Source organism: Sarcophilus harrisii, chromosome 1 (assembly GCF_902635505.1).
Source record: "Sarcophilus harrisii chromosome 1, mSarHar1.11, whole genome shotgun sequence".
NCBI lineage: Eukaryota > Metazoa > Chordata > Mammalia > Dasyuromorphia > Dasyuridae > Sarcophilus > Sarcophilus harrisii.
In genome coordinates this window covers 438,127,931-438,148,484 of record NC_045426.1, presented here as the reverse complement: position 1 = coordinate 438,148,484, position 20,554 = coordinate 438,127,931, and the positions used below count along the sequence as shown (strand labels likewise).

At 35.7% G+C, this 20,554-nt stretch overlaps 1 protein-coding gene across 1 annotated transcript in view; it reads right to left on the bottom strand.

Annotated features, from left to right (window-relative positions):
• TPD52 (tumor protein D52) overlaps nucleotides 1–20,554 on the bottom strand; it is a 120,289-nt gene that overhangs the window by 25,014 nt on the left and 74,721 nt on the right. Inside the window, 1 exon segment of the mRNA XM_031946231.1 lies at nucleotides 702–817. Within this exon segment, the coding sequence (XP_031802091.1) occupies nucleotides 702–817 (116 nt within the window).

The window sequence follows — 20,554 nt, the reverse complement described above, 5'->3', positions numbered from 1 at the left end:
GTTTCTCCTTGTGTTATTGCTTGATTATTCTAAATCTATCCCTTCTTCTTTCTGGTATTCTCTCTCCCCCTTCCTCCCTCCCTCCTTCTCTCTCCCCTCTCTCCCCTTTTCCATCTCCCTCTCTCTGTGTCTGTCTCTGTGTCTTTCTCTCTTGTATCTCTTGTATGATATTTTCACAATCTACTTTGTCTTACAACACAATCACTGATACAGTGGTTGTGATTGTTTATGCACTATTTCACCGTCTGTGAGGATAGAGACAATAACTTATTCATGTCTGGAACCATCAGGATTTCCCTTGAATGTACTCGATAAGCATTTGATGAGTAAAATTAATAGGTAAATAAATCACCAGCATGTGCAGGAACCTCTTTTTAAAAAATTTTTGCTAGACCCTTAAAATATTTTCCTCCCTCATGTCTAATTTAACTATTAGACAACTCATCTTCTCAAGACAATGATGATAACTAAAAATTTAAAGGTATAAAAGGAGTTAAACTTTGTTTCAAAGTTTCTTCTTCTACCTTAGACCTGATCGTTTCTCTTCAGAGTATAGTTCAGCTCTTCTAGTTAGGTCAAATTTTAGTTCATGAGAAAAACTATTCATTTACTTTGTTTTACAGTTGCTTTTGCAACACAAAAGGCAGATCTATTCCTGATAGCTGGGCAAATGAGCATAGTCAAAAGAAATGGTTATTTACCTTTGCAAGTTCCTTTCTTAGTTCTTCCTGTTCTTCCTCTGATAAGGTCTCTGTAGCACTGATTGTAGCAACAGCATCATCCCCTTCTTCAGGTATTTGATCCGTTTTCAGTACACCTTAATAGGGTTTTTAAAAAAATGTTAAAAAAAAATCTTTAAAACTGAGCTACTTAGAAATAAAAATTATGATAGTGAACTCCTGTACTTCAAGCAAAAGAACTAGAATAAAGCTCCCCAATTAGTGCCAACATTAGCAAATAAGCCCTTATCCCCACAATAAAATTTTCCTGATGCTCAACAAGCCTGCTTTATATAAGGGAAGGATAGACATAGCATTTTTACAAAATGGTCTCCCCTCTGAAAACTTTCAGTTGACTTAAGTGACTATCAAAATCAAACAGCATATAATAATAAGAATATTGACAATTTTCATATAACAATATATATGTGTATATACACACACATATATGTGTGTGTGTGTGTGTGTGTGTGTGTGTGTGTATAGATAGATAGATATTTTTTTATTGCCAAAGTACAGAACTCAAACAACAAATGTTATAGCAAAATATGGTAGGCAGAAAATTTTATTTTAGCTAAAAATTTTTTTAAAAAAGCTTTCTCAAGAAGATGATATGGAGCTTGACTTTGAAGACTGTGTAGGATTTGAATAAGCAATATGTTTTTCTATACTTAAAAAATAAACCATGATACAAAAAGGAAGGAAGACCCACAGATTTAGAGGCAGAGAAGTGGGATTCAGATTTCACCTTTGAACAAGTTATTTTGCTTCCACGGGCCTCACAATCTCATCATTTGAAGGGGTTGGGACAGATAATATTGAAGGTCCATTCCCACTCTACAAATGTGAATGCCCAAAGCATTCGCTACTTTTGTGAATACCCTTGTTAATGCCCACTCTGCATTTACTATTGCCAGTCTCTCCTAATTCCCAGGCCCTCAGAGAAATCTCCAGTCACTGTCTTTTGCAGGGATTAAACCAATTTTACCAAGCTTAATTCTAAGCTCTTCAAAGATCTCTGGCCATCATTTCATAGAATGATGGTTTAAATGCACGGTAGAGGGCTCAAGAACAGCCATGTCAAGCTCAAGGTCTTTTATTCACCTGTTCACATCCTATCCCTAGCTGACCTCCTGCTGACTCCCAGTGAACTCCTGGTCAAAGAGGACCTGCTTCCTCTCCCCACAGCTTAAATAGGATCTATGAGGTCATATGCACAGCCAATTAGAGATGGAGACACCTCCCGATGATGATGCAATCTCCATTCAACCAGAGTTCCCACCCACGAGGTGGTCCCTGTTCACAGAAACCATTTCCAGGGGTCTCAGGCAACAATGCCCATTTACTTTCTGTTTGCACTGTACATGACCAACCCTTATATACAAATATGATCAATTTCTTCTTTTGAGCAATTGAATTCCTTTATCTATTTCTCCATTGGTTCTAATTTTACATCCACATCTTTTCTGTGCTAAAAGTGTCCAAAACTGCCAGGAGGCTACTCCAGAAAGCAGATGAACACTCCTGAGTGTAACTGGAGAGTTTTTACATTAATAGAGTTTGTTTTTTGTTTGCTAAAGGAGAAAGTGTTAAGTTTCTGATGAAATGAATTATCTTTAGCTCCCAAGATAAACAGAGGACTTAAAAGATGCTACAAAGAACACAAGGGCAGACTTGTCAGCAGTTTGGTCACACAAAGAATAAATCCATGATTATATGTTCAAAGTCTAGGACACAAAACTTGGTAAAGAAGGCTCTGTCTTTTCCATATTAACCATGAGGTGGCAGCAAATCACCATAAATATAGACACTGAAAGTGGAGGCAGAAGTAGGAAAAGAGAACATTCAAATAAAAATCTGAAAGATCACCTTGTCTAAAAGAATAGTTGTACAAGGATGTCATCAGACAATGAAAACAGGCAAAAGAAGCTGACAGAAGCTCAGAGACATAAAGAAATTTTTGTTCCTAAAGCAAGCCACACAAACTACATCCTGGGCAAGCAGCATGAAAAGTGCCCTCATCGCTGAGAGGGAAACTAAGACTCCAGGATACCTAACCTAATGGGTAAAGATGTCAGGATATTCTTTGGTCACTATTGAGGAATATATTCATTCCCAAAGGAAGTGAGTGGTCAACTCATCTTGGTACCAACCTATCTTTCCATCCTCATTATTCATATTCTCTTTCCTACACCATAATTCGGCCAAACTGGCCTTAACTATGTTTCTTACATACCATGTTCTGTCTCTCATTTCCATGCCTTGTCACTGGCCACCCCTCATGCCCCATCTACTCACTGAGTATTTCACCTTTTTCAAATCATAATCTCAAGTTTTTTCTGATCTCCCATAACTTTTTATCATTTATACTGTATATACATTTGGATTATCCCCAACAAAAGCTTCCTGAGAAAAAGAACTGTTTCATCTTTTTTTTTCTTTTTTCAATAGTATTTTATTTTTCCAAATACATGCAAAAATAGTTTAAAATATTTACCTTTGCAAAACCTTATTTTCCAAATTTTTCTCTCTCCCTCCCTACCCCAAAACAACAAGCAATCTGATATTGGTTAAATGCACAGTTCTTCCAAAAGCATTTCCATTTCATCATGCTACACAAGAAAAATCAGATTAAAAGGGAAAAAACCAAGAGAAAAAGAAAAACCAGCAAACAATGCTTCATCTTTGAATCCCTGACACGTAGAAGCGTAAAAATGTTTTTCCCCCCATTTTCACTGTTTATTCTTAATAAGGAACTAAGGTCAGTTGTTTTTTTCCCCCCACAGAGATGTCCAAAGGAAGATGAAAGTCAGCATGAGGCAGTATATAAAGTTTTGAACTCATATCAGGAAGATCTAAGAGCAAATCCCATCTCTGATATCAAGCACATATATAACTAACCAAGGAAAAGCTAGTTAGCTTCTGAGTCTCAGTTTCCAAATTTATCAGATGGGGCCACTGGAGGATAATCTGTCTCATGTAATTTGTAAACATTAATATAGTTATCATTTTTATTATTATTTATCATCATCATCATTATTATCTAAGACCACTGATTACTTGGAGTTGAAGTAGAATAATAATACATTTTTTAAAATAGATGCTTTGTTGGTTAAGGCACAGAAGGGAGAAGATGAGCCCAAAGGGAGACTTTAAGCCAATATTATATCAACTAAGAGAAAAATAAAACCTCTGAAATATCATGACAGAGCAAGAAGAACTTCATGGATAATATAAATTGAATCTTTCAATGTATAGAAGGGAAATGAAGTACCAGAGTGGGGAAGCAATTTGCTCAGGGTCACAGAGGAAAATTAGCTTAATTTTCAGTGAAACTGAGGCTAAATTAGAGATCATTTTGTCCAATACTTTTACCTTACAGAGAAGGTAAATAAGGCTCATAGTTAGCTCAAGGACTTAAACCCGGATATCCTCACTCCTAGCATTTTTAGCAATGCTGTAGAAATTTAACATTCTTCTTAAATACTGACCATTCCAAAGTACCAGTGACCCAAGGTGAATAACTAAGCAGGTGGGTAGGCCATCACATCCTCTCAGGTACACTATAGATCCAATTTCCCCCCATTCCCTCCCACCAGGCTTCTGTGGTCAAAAAAAGCTTGAGAATAAAAAGAGCAACAAGCCTTCACATAGCACTTTAAAATCTGCAAAGCACTTCTGCATAATTATTTCATTTGACAAAAGCAAGGAAGAACAAAACTTTATGAGAAAGAAAAAGTTTCTGGAGTAGAGAATGCAAAAGTATCTACTAGAAGGGAAATATTCCAGTAGCATCTAAAGCTGTTTCCCTTCCCTTGTTTTGCTGAAAGGATTCCCTCTTAATGGGGCAAATTCATTTTCCAAACTATTACTAGTCCTACACACACACACACACACACACACACACACACACACACACACACCATGCTGTGAGATGACTCCAAATGGTTGATAACTGAAGGGGCTGCCTCACTGGAGCTAATCTTGACTGACTAGCCCTAGGTCTAGCTAGAGCCCAATTTCTTTATTAAGGATCATGCCTTAAACCTAAACCACTCTGATTCTCATTGAGTAGTCACCAAGACCCATTTGGTCATTGTTTGGGTTGGATTGACTCAGATTTCATATTAAACAGCAATCTTTTGGCCAGAAACCCTGAGGGTCTTCCTCCCTTAGATCTACTTATTTAGATTTTTTTTGGACTAGGAGAAAGCAGAAATTCTTTGCCTGGATTGCTACCTAACCTTAATCACTGAATGGGTGCATCCTCAAACTGAGACCTGTTGAAGACCTTAGCTTAACAAGGCCAAGGTCTCCCATGGCATCCAGAGCCATGGCCCCTTGTCTTGATCTCTATCTTACCACTGGACCCAACTTGCTCTTGAGGGGAAAGTGAGGCAGGTGACTTTGCACAGCCCTCCCTCATTTAAATCCAATCCACTTGCATGTCATAGCATCACCTCCCTGATATCTTCAAGAACGAAGGACAATCAACAACATCCAACCAAGGCCTCTCTGCCTTTTCCCACATCCCTTTCCATCCAGTTTCTTTTACATGAGGGACTAACACCTGAAGCAAGAGCTAGATTTGAAGTACTCTCAAGATGGTACCTACTCCTAACCCACTGTCATTATCTTTCTATTGGTTCTTCTCCATTCATTCCTAGGGAAAGTACAAGAGCACCAAGGGATTTTTAAATACCCATCCCAGGACAAAGATTTGACTGCCCCAGCCTAGTTCATACTCTAGGGGCAGTGGTTCTCCAACTTTTGTTCAGTATCTTCATGTTGTTTAAAAAAACAAAAAAAAAAAAAACAAAAAAAACAAAAAAAACTATCGAGGATCTGTTCATAGAGTTTTTGTTCACATGGGTTATATTTATAGCTATTTACTATATTAGAAATAAAAAATGATTTTGAATTTGTAGACCCTCTGAAAGGGTTTCAGAGACCCCAACAATTCTTTGGACTACACTTTGAGGACCACTGTTAGGTCAATGGAAATGAGGGTTCTCCCTTATACGCTAAAACAAAAGGAAAAGATCAGAAGCACATCAAAGTCAACTAATTTAACTGAAGTTTCCTAAAATTTTCAGAACTTTTTCCTTATTTGAAGATTTTGTCCCTAGCTTTTACATCCCCTCCCAAAAAAAGAAGTCTTTATTATTTGAACAATTCAACATCAAGTTTAGTTATTATTAGGAGCAGCTAGGTGGCACAAAGTATGGAACACTGTACCTGGAGTCTGGAAGACCTGAATTCAAATCAGACCCTGAGTATTTAAGACCTTTCTAATTCTGGGCATGTCACTTTAACCTCTGGTTGCTTCAGCTTTCATATCTGTAAAGCAGGAATAACAATACATCTTCTTCCCAAATTGTGAAAAGTAAATAAAATTATATTTATACATGGTTCTATCACATAGTAGTCTTTATATAAATATTAGCTATCATTATTATTGCTCAAATCAGTATAACTAGTTTACTATATATTATATATTATGACTATATATATGGAATATATATGTGTATATGTATACGTATATTCACATATACACACGCATATAAAAGTATAATTAACCAGGAAGAGAGGCACTTTGCCTTCTAAAGCCAGTGAAACAACACTCCGTTTGACCCTTAGGGTATAAAGTTAGAGGAAAAATAACAAAGAGAAAGATCATAAGCAGTATAGGCAAATTATAAATGTAATGAGGTGTCCGCTCTTTGTTCTCTGGAAACTGTACTTTCTGGAAGCCAGTGCAGATCTCATTACAGAAATTAAGACAGCTAGTTTGAAGGAAAAAGAATCTTAAAATAGGTAGAGATCCGAACTACAAGAGAGAAGAGAAATTTGCAGAAACTCTAGTTGAGACCTAGTTCTGGAGTCCTGTTTTCCTGGTGGTTGTACTGGAAACAAAAACAAAAACAAAAACACACACAAAAAAAGAACATCCAATAATACTTCTGGGACTGCTAACAACATCCTGTCATGAATAATTTGAGGTATTTCCGTCCCCTTTATTATATTGAATAGAATAATCTTTCAGTGGTTAATAAGGAACCCAAGGCCAACATTCCCCCAAGATGTTTGTGTAGCTTTGAGAAATGCTGATGAGTGTGCTTGATGATTGATTTGACTCCTAGATTATTTGCACTGTATTCTATTTTAAGTAAAGATCCTTTGTTTTAATAGTATATAAGGTAATTTATTCCTCTTGGGGCAAAGGGACAAGTGGGGGCTATGCACAAGATAGGAGACAGGATGAGAATCTGTGAAACAGATTGAACATGTCATGGATCTAATTTCAACGTTCATAATAGAAGAGCCAGCAAGAAGCAAGGGAAAGAACTCCAGACTTGGAGCCAGAAAACTTGACCATAATTTGTACATAACTGCTGAAATCATTTCACTTTGAAAAAAAAAATTTAGGCATGAGAAAGCTCTCACACTTCAATTTCAACCCAAAACTCAAGAAGTTTCTGTTGCTTCCTATTCCCTCTAGGATATAGTATCTTTCATAATCTGACTTCACTTATTTTTCTAAATTTATTTCACTTTACACTCCAGGAAAACTGGCTGTCTTTTATACATGGCACCCATCTCCTACCTTCATCCTTTAGCGGATCTTTCTCCCAAATCTAGAATGCCATCCCTCTTCACCCGTCTCTTGAAATACCCCCTTCCAGGCTCAGTTCTACCTTTTCCCTTTTCTGATTCTTGCAGATATTGGCACTTTCTTGTGCCTCCTTTCAAAATTACTTATGTTTTATGTTAACCTATGTACACGTTATGTTCTTTCTTCTTGTACTTTTAGGACAGACATATTTTTGTCATTGTATGCCCAGTGTTATTTTCCCACCTGGTTGAACTCCTCTGAACTTCCCCAACCTAGGAATCTCTTCATTAGGGAGGATCACTTCAACCTTGGAACTTATAAGTCATCAATGTCTTCAGTCTCAGGAAGCCCTGCCTTTGACTGGAAGATAGTGTCTCTCATAACATCTATTTAAGGTGGGAGGCCAGGTCAAGGGCCCCTTGGTTGTACTCTTCTGGACATTCATCACACCCCTGCATTGGGTATCTTTTGATCCCCCCCAACTTTTCAGGTTCATTTTGGGTGTTTCTTGGGGGTTTCTTCCTCCATTAGAAGGCAAGCTCTTTGAGGTCAGGGACTATCTGACCTTTGTGTTTTTATTCCCAGCACTCAGCACAATGCTTGGCAGAGAATAGGCACTTAATAAATGCTTTCTGACTGTCTATGACAGTGCTTGGTGCAGAATAGACTCATAATGAATGGTATTTGAATTGAGCTCCTTCATCTATAAAATAAAAATAATGATATTAGCACTGCCTACTTCTTAGGTATGATGAGATTCCTAAAAAAGCAATTTGCAAACCTTAAAGCTCTCTATAAATATGAGTTATTTTTATTAAGGTAGCGTTTAGCTGAGTGCTTCTTGAAAGGCTTTGTGAAAAAGGGGGCAGATTATAGAACAAAAAAGAAATCCTTAATAACGTAGCACAGGTTATATGCCAAGTTACTGTTACAAAGGAGGATAGCGTGTAAGGGGTGTTTCTTGGGGAAGCCTGAGAGAATAATTTATTCAAGGGAAGCTTAGGAGAGAAAGAAAGGATACTGTCAGAGAGTTATTAGGTCTCCCAAAACTGAGGTCCCAGGAATTAATATAGAAAAAGGAGGGAGAACTTTGAGAAACATTTAAGAGGTGAGAGAAAGATGAGCCAAAAGACAGGAGGCAGGATGAGAATATTAACATGTCACAGAGCACTGAAAAGATATTTACAAACAGGATAAAAACAGTGTTCAACACTAAGGACCAGTTAAAATAAATGGCAATTTTGTCACTCATTAGAGAGCAACTTTAGCAGAGTGATGAAGGACAAAAGACAATTTACAAGTGCTCAAGGAGTGAAAGTGAATGATAAGAAGAGACAGCAGCTATCAGTAATTTGTCAGAAAATTTAGTGATAAAGGAAGAAGAGGGAACCAGCTAGGAAGGGGTCCTCAAACTATAGCTGTGGGCCAGATGCAGCAGCTAAGGACGTTTATCCCCCTCATCTAGGGCCATGAAGTTTCTTTATTTAAAGGCCCACAAAACAAAGTTTTTGTTTTTACTATAGTCCGGCCCTCCAACAGTCTAAGGGACAGTGAAGTGGCCCCCTATTTAAAAAGTTTGAGGACCCCTGCTAGAGAGTATGAAAATGTTGAAGATTATTGTTGTTTTTAGAGGGAACATATTTGGAAGAGACACCTGAGCATGTTTAGCTCAGGCAAAATAGCAAGTAGATAAGGAAAGACTGATGATGCATAAAAGGCTACTGAGAATAGTGTGGGAATATAGACAAGACAAAGGAAAGGAAAGGGAGCAAGCACTGTTAAAGTAGATGACTTCAAGATTAAGACTCTAAGAAAATTGGAATGATGGTACCAGTTTTATTATAAAGATGGTAGAACAGAAATTGGAAAGAAATTGGTATTAGGTCATTTATTTAGAAATATCCTATAGGCAGTGAAGGATAGCACACTAAAAGAAAGGGATTACTGGAGTATAAATTTGGAGTTGCAGGAAGCCTTGGAATTTAGACAATTCTAGATCTACAGCTGGAAGGGGCCTCAGAGGTAATTTTGCCCAACCGCCTGATTTTATAACTAATTTGAAGGCCACACTAGTAACAAGTAGCAGAGTCAGAATTTTTTGACCTCAGAAAAGTTGGGTTAAGAGTTCTCTCCAAGGCACCACACGGTTCTGAGATGTCAGGGCCAGAGTTCTAGATTTGTAAATCATTACTAAAAAGAATGATTAGGGGAGGAGGAAACTCAGGAAATCAAAGGCAAGGTACAAAAAAGTTACTTAAGAAAGAGGAAGTGATTAAGAGTATGAAGTACAGCAAAGAAACTTGAAGAGAAATACTAAAAAGGCCACTTTCATTAGGCACACACACACAAAAAAAAAGTCATCTAGGACTTTCCAGGAAAGAATCAAAATGAAATAGTCAAACAGTGAATAATAGACAATGGTCACCTACTTAAGTTTAACCTTTAAATGTAGAAAGAAAATAGACAGTTGTCCACCTTGTCAGGTTAACAAGTAGTAATTAAGCTCTTATTAAGGGTGAAACACATCAAGAAAAAAGGGAAGCAAAGAAAAGCAACTGAATTCACATTTAGTTTTATTTTGTTTTTGGTTTTTTTCCATGTAGAAGATATGAAACATCTTAAAAGAATGGAAGGAAAATAACTAATGAAAAACAAAAGGTTAACAATACTGAAAGGGAGAGTTGGAAAAGGGCCCAGATGAGTCAGAAGGAAATCAGGTATATCAAAAACATAGGTACTGAGTGATTTCTGAAAGACTAGTTTCCTCTGAAACCACAACAGCAAAAGATAGAATAAGTAAAAGAAAGTGACATTTCTGCATAATTTCCCTAAAGATTGTTGGCCATTAAATATATTTAATTTGTTATATACTGTATTAATTTTATATTTAAAATATTATATTAAATATTACCATTGAGTCCCTCCTCCAAAAAAAAAAAAAAAAGGGAGGGGGCTTTTGTAGAAAGATGTATGTATTGTTACATACTGTACCTGTTTTCAGAATTATTCTATGTATTGATCAGTTGTGTGCTGATTTTTTTCCTCTTAAAAAAATACTGCTTGTTCCATGCAATGTCTATCTGGGAAGGGGAAGGAAAGGGATACTTGGAGAGGACTATAAAAATGTGAGAAACAAGATGGCAATAAAAACTTATTCTTTAAAAAAAAGAAGAAAGCTGGTTTGAAACTCACAATGAGTGTAACTATTTAAAAATCTGCTCTCTGTCAACACTTATTCATCCATTGCTTAAAGACAATACACAGGAGAAGAAGAAAGAGGACAAGAAGGAAAAGAAAGAAAGACAAGGAGGAAAAGGAGAGGGAGCAAAACCTCAATGGGAGTTTCCCATCCTATTCCAGTAGTTATTCATTTTTCCATTTTGTCTCAGTTTCTTCAACTGTTAAATGGGGATAACAGCCCCTGTAAAGTAGGGTCATTGTGAGAATAAAATGGGATTTTTTTGTAAAGCACTCAGAAACCTGGCCCATAGTAGATGCTGTAAACTGTTTATTTACTCAATTTTGCCTAACTTGCCTTCCCCTACAAAAGATCCTTAAGGTTGGAGTACAGCAGTGACAGAAAGGAAACTGACTGGCTCCCAGCCTTGATAACAAACATTCTAATAACAGCTCACATTTATATGATAATTTTTCTGTAAATGGTTTTGTATATATTTTTCCTTTGCTATATTTACAAGGCTGTCAATATTAGTGCTATTGATATCCTCATTTTACAGAGGATCAAATTGAGGTTGAAAGTCACCTCTTTTAACCTCAGTTTCATCATCTGTAAAATAGAGATATAATAGCATCTACCTGACAAGATTGTTGCAAAAATAGCAAAAAGGAAAATAGTAAAGTGACTTGCTCATGGTCACACAAAACTAGAAAGATGGTATAACTTTCAGATCTATGGATAAGGGAACAGATCATGACCAAATATGGGACAGAAGATCACAGAAGAGAAAAGGGACAATTTTCGTTACAAAAAAAAATTTAAAAGTTATTGCACAAACAAAACTAATTCAGCCAATATTATAAGAGAAACAGGTAACTAGGGGTGAATGGAACCCAGTGAAGTTTTCTCAAAAAGTCTATGAGACAAGGCCTAAGTCACGTGATCCCTATTCCCAAATGTCCCAGGCTTTGGGCCCTAAAATTGCAAAAAGTCACATGATCTCTAGGCTTACAGGTTTCTAAAAGTCAGACCCTAAGTCAGCAACAGGAAGCAGCATGACCCACAGAAAGCAGACAACATTGGTGACCACTGGTCAGTGATGGTTACTTCCTTATGGTCTATCCAATGAAAAGGCCTGGGCTTTTGCTATTTAACCAGCTTTACTGCTTCCTGCTTGTCAGGTTGGGCACATGTTGGGAGCTGGGATGCTTCCCAGGTGTGTCTGGACCTCTCCCTGCAGGGACTAAATAAATACTTTCTCTTTGTACCTGAAGATGTCTCTGATTAGTTAATATGGGAAAAGGGTCTAGCACCCAGCCCACACTGGGGGAAATCTCTGCAGTAAGCTTCTATGTAAGAGTCATTTTCAAGATATAAAAAGAAATAAATTCAAATTTATAAGGATGAGTTATTCCCCAATTGATAACATGATATAAATGTGATTTTCTAAGGGCAAAATCCAAGCCACCAATATCCATATCTAAAAATGCTATAGATCTGTAACAATTAGATAAATTAATACTGAGGTTCTATCTTACTCCCATTAATCTGGCAAATTTGAGAAACAGGGGAAATGAAAAATGTTGTAGGGACTGCAGATAAATAGACACATTAAAGCTCTTCTAGTTAAAAAATTGTGAATAAACCATATGGAAAGCAAATTGGAACTCCTAAATTTGCTGAAGTCAATTATTCTACTACTAGGCCTATCCCAAATGTAAAAGTATTGTGGTAGCAAAGAAATGGAGAATCCATTAACTGGGAAATGGCTTAACAAATTATTATATATGAATGTAAAAAATACCACTGTGCTCTAATGGACAATTTCCAAAAAAAACTGGGAACATTTGTATGAGGTTTTGCAGAATAAAGTGAGGAGAACCAAGAAAACAATATATTTATATAACAATGACACTAAAGACAAGCAACCTTGAAAATCATTATAACTCTGATCAATACAATATCTAACCACAATTCCAGATGACTAACAAGGATGCATGTTATCCATCTCTTGATAGAGAGGTGATGACTGTACAGACCAAGATATATGAATTTTAGACATGGTCAAAGTTGGAAAATTTGTTTTCTCTGATTACGAATGTTTGTTACAAAGATTTTTGATTTTTCTTTTTTCAGTGGAGATGGGAAGGTGGGGGAGAAACAAAATAGATTTTGTAAATTGAAAAAAAAAAATAAATTTTCAACAGTTTCAGACAAATTGATACCCCATTGGCATAGTAGATAATCAGGCCTAGAGTCAGGAATCTATATGTTACTAAGTTCAAATTTAGCCTCAGACATTTATTAGCCATGTGACTCTGGGCAATTTATTTAATCCTGTTTACCTCATTTCCTCAACTGTAAGATGATCTGGAGAAGGAAATGGCAGACTGTTCTCAGTATCTCTATCAAGAAAACTCCAAATGGTGTCACAGAGAACTGACAAGACTGAAAAATGAACAGACTCAAATACAGATCCTTCTAACTGACACATTGGCACTCAGAAAACCACAAACAATATCTATGATGTATTATATTTTTGTTTATTTTGTTAAATATTTCTCAATTATACTTTAATTGATTCACACCCTACTCTGGAGTTTTGCAGTCTATGAAAATCTAACGGGGTGAACAAGCCCTGTGAACTCATAAAGAGTTTACAATTTTCAACACTAGTCTAATCCTTTTATCTCTCTTGATTTAGGCGATCAGTCATTCTTTCACATTTTAATTCAATTTATTGATCCAGAATTTTGCTTCTCCTCCTTTTCCATCAATGCAATGACACTGGTCCTCTCCATTCCCACCCCAAAACCTCCATTTAGAACTTCTGTGACAGAAAAAGAAGCACCCTCCTCTGTTATAGATCAGGAAATATATCTATGCCATAAATACAAATTATTGGCCTAATAGAGTAAAAGAATTCTCCTAATTTAGAAACACCAAATTAAATGTTTCTCTCTTTTTCCTTTATTTTCCCTCCCCCAGGTGAAGACCTTCAAAACACCAGTTCCAGCCTTTTTTCTGGCTGTCCCAAGTCCAGAATGTTTTTTCCTTTTCATTTCCTCCTCTTGGCTTCCCAGGCTTCAAGTCCCAACTAAAATCCCATCTTCTTTCTACAGGAAGCCTTTTTCAAGCCCTCTTAATTTTCCCTCCATTAAATGCTGGTAGGCATTCTAAGCCTCTCATAAATTAGCCCCATATTACCTACCCAGTCTTCTTATACTTTATTGATCAACCTGTCCTCTTCAATCCAGTTACACTGAACAGGAGTTCCATGGCTGTTCCATAAACAAGGCACTCCATTTCTCAGCTTGTCCTCTAGGAATGGAATACTCTTTCTCCTAAATTCAGACTTATGATTTCCCTACCTTTCTTTTAAGTCCCAACTAAAATCAAGCCTTCTACTGAAAGCCTTCTTTAACTCCTTTTTCACATTTATCCTATAAAGAGCTTGTTTTGTATATATTTGTCTTCATGTTATCTCCTTTATTAGATTGAAAGCTCCTTGAAGGCACGTACTGGATTTTATGCCTTTTTGTGTCTCCAGCACTCAGCTTAATGTATGAAACACAGTAGGTGCTTAAAAAATGTTTATTGACTATTAATTGATGATTGAATAATTATTTCCTATTTTGTTGGATATAATTTGTGCATATAAGCTCCAAGAGGGCAGGAACTGCCTTTCTTTGGGGTTTTTTGGTATGCCAAACACTAAGCATACTATCTAAGAACAGAGGCACTTAATAAATGCTTCTTGTACCGACTGACCAACTGCTATACCATGCGATATCCCATGACTGACTACAAGCATTTGTCTTCTCTCCTCCTCTAACTTTTTTTGTTCTCCTCATTCTGCCTTTTGTTTTCTTCTTTGTTGCTTTAAAAAAAAAAATTATATATAGTACATTCCCATTTAATGACTTTCATTTAAGCCCTTCTGTTTTATGGTCTTTCCACTTATCATCTTAACAACTAAGAACTAACCTTCCCAGAGAAATAGACCTTCTAATTAGATTTTGCCCAGTCATGCCTTTGTCCTAGATGCAGTATGTTGAGAGATTGTTAGCTTTCTAGGATAGGCCACTCTTATCTACAATACATAATGCAAAATACACAAGCCACTGAAGCATAAAGGAAGGAAACTAACCATAATAGAAGTATAACAACAATTCCTACCATGAAAACCACTTTTTACTACAGATTTTCTGTTCCAAGCTACATTAAGTAGTCTTTCCATTTAAATTATAAACAATAAGAAAAGTAATGCTGTAAGTTCTTCATTTTAAATCCTAGACTCAAATGTAAGCATGCTGCTAAATTCAAATGCTTTAAAAAAAAATTCAGCAACACTTGATTAAATGCAGCATGAGACAATGGAAAGAACACCAGATTTAAAGTAGATCATGCAGGTTCAAATCCCAGATTTGCTATTTACTGCTGGCAAGACTTTGCCGCTTAACCTTTCTGAGCCTCACTTCCCTACTCATAAAGTTAGGTGACTGGCCAGGATGATCTCCACAATATTGTCCAATTCTGAGTCTCTTATCTAATTCCTTAGATCCAAAATGATCCCCATTGTCAATGAAGGAGGCAAGAAAAAGAGACAACCAATGACAGAGCTAGGAAATAAAGCAGTTAATTAATCAAATTCCTCTTTGGTATCTACATATCTAATAGTTTTCAGTCAGACACAACACATACCATTGTTAAGACTCCAACTCTATAAAGCTAGGTGATACCTGCCTATACTTTAAGAAAAATACAAAAAGCAGAATTTCCAAATCATCAGCAAGCAAGCCAATATCAAATATTTTCAACTAGGTATTTTACTTTATCCTTTGCTGTCTAGAGTTACATTTATTTTCATACTTATATTAATATATTGTATCACCTATACATTTCTATATTAATAAGAATACTAATTCAAACTCAGATTTTATTCTTTGTAAGGTTGAAAAATAACTTGACACAGCTTACAGAGTTTACCTAGCCAGACATCTGTGCTTCTAGTGCTATCAGAGTCTTCATAGATAATTTACATGGATTCTATATATATATATACTGGCACATACACAGTAACTGGCATTAAAAGACAAGAGATTGTAACATTTTTGTTATTCCTAGCTTTGAGATTCATCTGTGCCATTTTTGGTTCTCTGTCCTCAAATCTAAATATAGCCATTATTTTGAACTTCAGTTCTGCCAAGAACCCAGAGGCTGAGCTCTTCTAGCATAGCGTGACAGCATTCTGCTCTCAAAGGCTTTTAGGACTTTCTCTTTACTTTTTAATTATCAGCTCCATAAATTCATCATTATACAGTGAAGAAGCTCTAGGCTAAAAAAGCCAACTACAAAATCCACACGATCATAATGAAACATGCTTCTTTCAGAAAGCTAGCCATGGATGACTTATCTTGATTCCTGGCAACATCATGTCCCCACCACCAAGGTATGCATGTCCCTAACTGAGATAAGATCCCACCATAACTTAACTCAAGGTAGAAATTTTATTATAAACCTCATTTTGTACAGAAAAGTTACCGAATCTCTGTAGTGTAGGTGATCCAGGTGGAGATGTATTTACACTAGGAGACAAGTAGAGATAGTTTTTGTTCATTCCCGAATCAAAATCAAAGGGTGATTTATAATCCTCATATAAGTCCATCTCTCCACGATCCATTCCAGGAATATGGACAGCACATAGTCTCATGATAGCATCCTTCTTCTTCCATTTAGCCTGAGGCACATTAGTCTCTGTTCTCTAGGTTATACAGCTTTACGAATAAAAGCCACCAATGTTTCATCATCCTGCTTTCTCCAACAAAGTATTCTATTTCCTTTTCAAAATATTAAGATCCACATGACTAGCAAATACAACACCTGTTTAATAAGTGACTCCAGAGCAATCCCAGGAGCAGCAGTTAATTTCTGTCAACAATGAATAACCTGGGCAGGGTTTAAATGAATATTGTTCAGTAAACAAAAAGAAGGAAACTCCAGCATAAGGTATGGGCACATATTTCTAAAAAGTCTTGGTATAGTTTTGCCAGTGAGCAAGGCATTTCCATTTATGTTAAGAAAAAAAAAAGTGTCAGCTGACCACAGCTCTACTAGAATAACTTTAATCTTCTAGGATAGAAAAGGATTACTAGTCAGTAATCTACTCTAAATACCATCTGGGTAGTGCCACCCCCTCCCCCAATTGTGACTAAAATTCCAAGTACAGAGCAGCTTCCTGGTTCTTCAGAAACCTTTCTAAAAGCTTAATAATTTCATAGAGTTGAAAGAAAAAGTCAGTTGCAGAAATACCTAACAAAGTTTTAATTCTATTTGTTACTTATTTACTTTCTTTTTTTTTTAATCTGATTTCTCTGGTGCAATAAGAGAATTGTATAAATATGTTTATACATATTGGATTAAATATATATATATATATACAATATTTTATTTTTATACAATAAATTTATACAATTTAGACTTTTATACAATTTTTTACATATATTTATGTATTTATTTTTACAATGTATACAATTTTATACAATATTTTATTTTATACAATTTATTTATTTATTTATTTGCAGTAGCAAAGTATTTTTATTTATTTATTATTTAATAGCCTTTTATTTACAGGTTATAAGCATGGGTAACTTTACAGCATTAACAATTGCCAAACCTCTTGTTCCAATTTTTCACCTCTTCCCCCCATCCCTTCCCCCAGATGGCAGGATGACCAGTAGATGTTAAATATATTAAAATATAAATTAGATACACAATAAGTATACATGACCAAAACTGTACAAAAAGAATCAGACTTTGAAATATTGTACAATTAGCTTGTGAAGGAAATCAAAAATGCAGGTGTGCATAAATATAGGGATTGGGAATTCAATGTAATGGTTTTTAGTCATCTCCCAGAGTTCTTTCTCTGGGCGTAGCTGGGTCAGTTCATTCCTGCTCCATTGGAAATGATTTGGTTGATCTCGTTGCTGAGGATGGCCTGGTCCATCAGAACTGGTCATCATATAGTATTGTTGTTGAAGCATATAATGATCTCCTGGTCCTGCTCATTTCACTCAGCATCAGTTCGTGTAAGTCTCTCCAGGCCTTTCTGAAATCATCCTGTTGGTCATTTCTTACAGAACAGTAATATTCCATAGTATTTTATACAATTCATACAATAAAGACTATTGTATTGAAAAAAAAATTCTATTTGTAAGGGAGTTTTAGTCATGTGCCCAAAAAGACTGAGGGTCAACTTCTTAAATAAAACTATCTGCTGCTACAAAGCTACCAGTATTGTAACTCTTCTTTGTTTAGCTGACTTTTAGCTCTGCAGGTGCCAAAGTTGACCTGCCAAACTGTACAAACTTGTGAAACCACACAGGAAAAAAAAATTCTTCTTGAATAGCAGTCCCTTGACCAACATCTACAGTTAGCCAACACAAATCTAAGCTGGTAACTCATCATCCTTGATGGGAATCTTTTCACATAGCACTTCCCAGCTAAAAATGAGCACTGAAATCGGGCTCCAGATTCTCAAATGGGGCTTTGTTTAGGCAATGGCCCTCAAATGTTGCTGGTGGGTTTTTGCCACATGGTTCACCTAATATTATTTGTCCAGGGAAAGACACTATAAATAAAGCAGCTGTGGTATCCATAAATAGCCAAGGAACAACTAAAAAAATGAATCAGATGGGTATTTAATTTTTTCATACCTACATGGCAGAAAAAAAGATTCTACATGCTGATCTGTGTGTTGGATTGGAGACAAAAAAAAAAAAAAAGAAACCTATTATATTTCAACCATTTTAAAATGTATATCGTCTTGCTATGGCAGCAAGATGGATAGAGTGCTGGGTCTAGAATCAGGAAGGTTCATCTCTTGAGCGCAAATCTGGCCTCTGGCACTTACTAGTTGTGTGATCCTGGGCAAACTCTTTAACGTTATTTGTCTCACTTTTCTCAGCTGTAAAATGAGCTGGAGAAGAGCATGACAAACCACTTTAGTATCTTTGCCAAGAAAACTCCAAATGAAGGCAGATATGATTGAAATAACTGAAAAATAACATCATCAAAATCATCATTATCTTATTTTTACCACTACCCATAGTAGCACTATTTAGCCTAGTCAGTCAACTAGTATTTATCCAGGTTTCTAAGCATCAGGTACTATGCTAAGCACTCCAAAGCAAACTTTGAAGTCTTTGCAAACTCTGGTCTTTCTATATTTTAGATTTTAGATTTATAAATATAAATATTTAGATATTTAGGTTTATAAATATAAATATTTAGATATTTAGATTTAGATTTTACCTCAATCTAGTATCATAGTATCTATTACCATAATTGTCAGCATGGAGATGGCACAGAATGTAAGAGTGCAGTTAAGGCAATTCCTGATCCTATTCTAAATCTTGCTTTTTATTCACCCAATGATCCAATAGGGGGAAAAAGCTTTTCTGCATCACAAATTACTCTTCTTCATAAAACTACATGAATAGTTGAAAATCCTAGACTCAGCAAATTGTAGGCACATTAATACTTCATAGTATAATTTATGGAAACATTGCATACGATCTTCAAAAGTTTCTACAAAAAACACATTATGAGATTTGAACGTTAAAAAAAAATTTTTTTTTATCTGTTTAAACTCCTGAAGAATACTATAAGTAAACCTAGTACTTCCCCAGCCTCATTCCAACATTCATAGGAGTCAAGTACTTCAAGCAAGCGAAAGTAAAACTTCTTAAAACTGTGGATCACAATTCCATATGTGGTCACATAATTGAACATGGGGGTTACAAAATTATGATTTATTATCAGTAAATGTTTGATTTGTATACCTATTTTATATGCTTACATAACTGGTGCTGTGTAAAAATTTCTTGTGTGAAAAGAAGTGGATAGTGGAAAAAGTTTAAGAAGCCCTGAACTTCTTAAACTAGGCATTTGGATACTAACTTTGACATTTACTCAACATTTATTGCAGTCTTGCCTGTGTGACTTCTGGAAATGATTTAGATTCTCAAACTCTATGCCACTGGAATATGTATTGTAGTCTCAAGAATGATTCCTATAATGAACTGAATGCCTATTGTCAGAAGATCAATCTAACTAAATTGGGAGAGGTTTATCCCCAGGCTCACCACGGTGAGATGAATTTCTTGCCCAATGAACCTTGACAATTGTTTCTTAAGTTACAAAAAGGGGGCAATTTTTCTTGATGCAGATAATTACAGTTATAATTGTTGTGGAAGATACCAAACTAAATACCCTCACAAAGTCTGCAGTTCAGTAATACAAGATACCTTCCACTAATACCAGACATGCTATTCTATATTAAAGAGGTTTAAAAAAATTGTAAATTATAAGAAGAGATCATTTTTATTCAAGCTGATTGGCAATATCTTCATGGTAGAAGGTGCATTGGAGTCAAAAGAATAGACAGAATTTTAAATAATAAATAAATTTAAAAATAAAAATAAAAATAAATCCCCCAAAAAAATTTAAGTCAGAGGAAATTTTAAAAAAGAACCATCTGAGTTGGATCCCAAAGGACCTATAGAATTTTAACAGTGCATTTTGGAAAGAGAAAGGAATTTCAGGAAAAAAAATTAATGGCATGTGTAACTATACAATAGGTAGGGTGCACAGATTAACTTGGGGCATGAACATGTTTTGCATGATTTCACATGTATAATTGATATCAAATTGATTGCCTTCTCCATAAGTAGGAAAGGGGCTGGAGAACTCAATTTTTAAATATGAATGCTTAACATACAGCAATGATTGTCTAAAAAATGGTAATTTGTGATATAATAAATAATCCAATTTAGCTAATACTTATAGGTAAATAGTGACAAAGGTTGAAGCAAGATCATGGAGAGTTTTAAATGGCATGAAAAGAGTTTGGATTTTACCAACAGGCAGTGGGGAGCTATGAAAGGTTTTTGAGAAACAGAAAAAAATAACCAAGATTGTTCTTTAGGGAAATTAGTCTGGCAGTAGTGCACAGGATTATTTGAGGCATAAAAAACA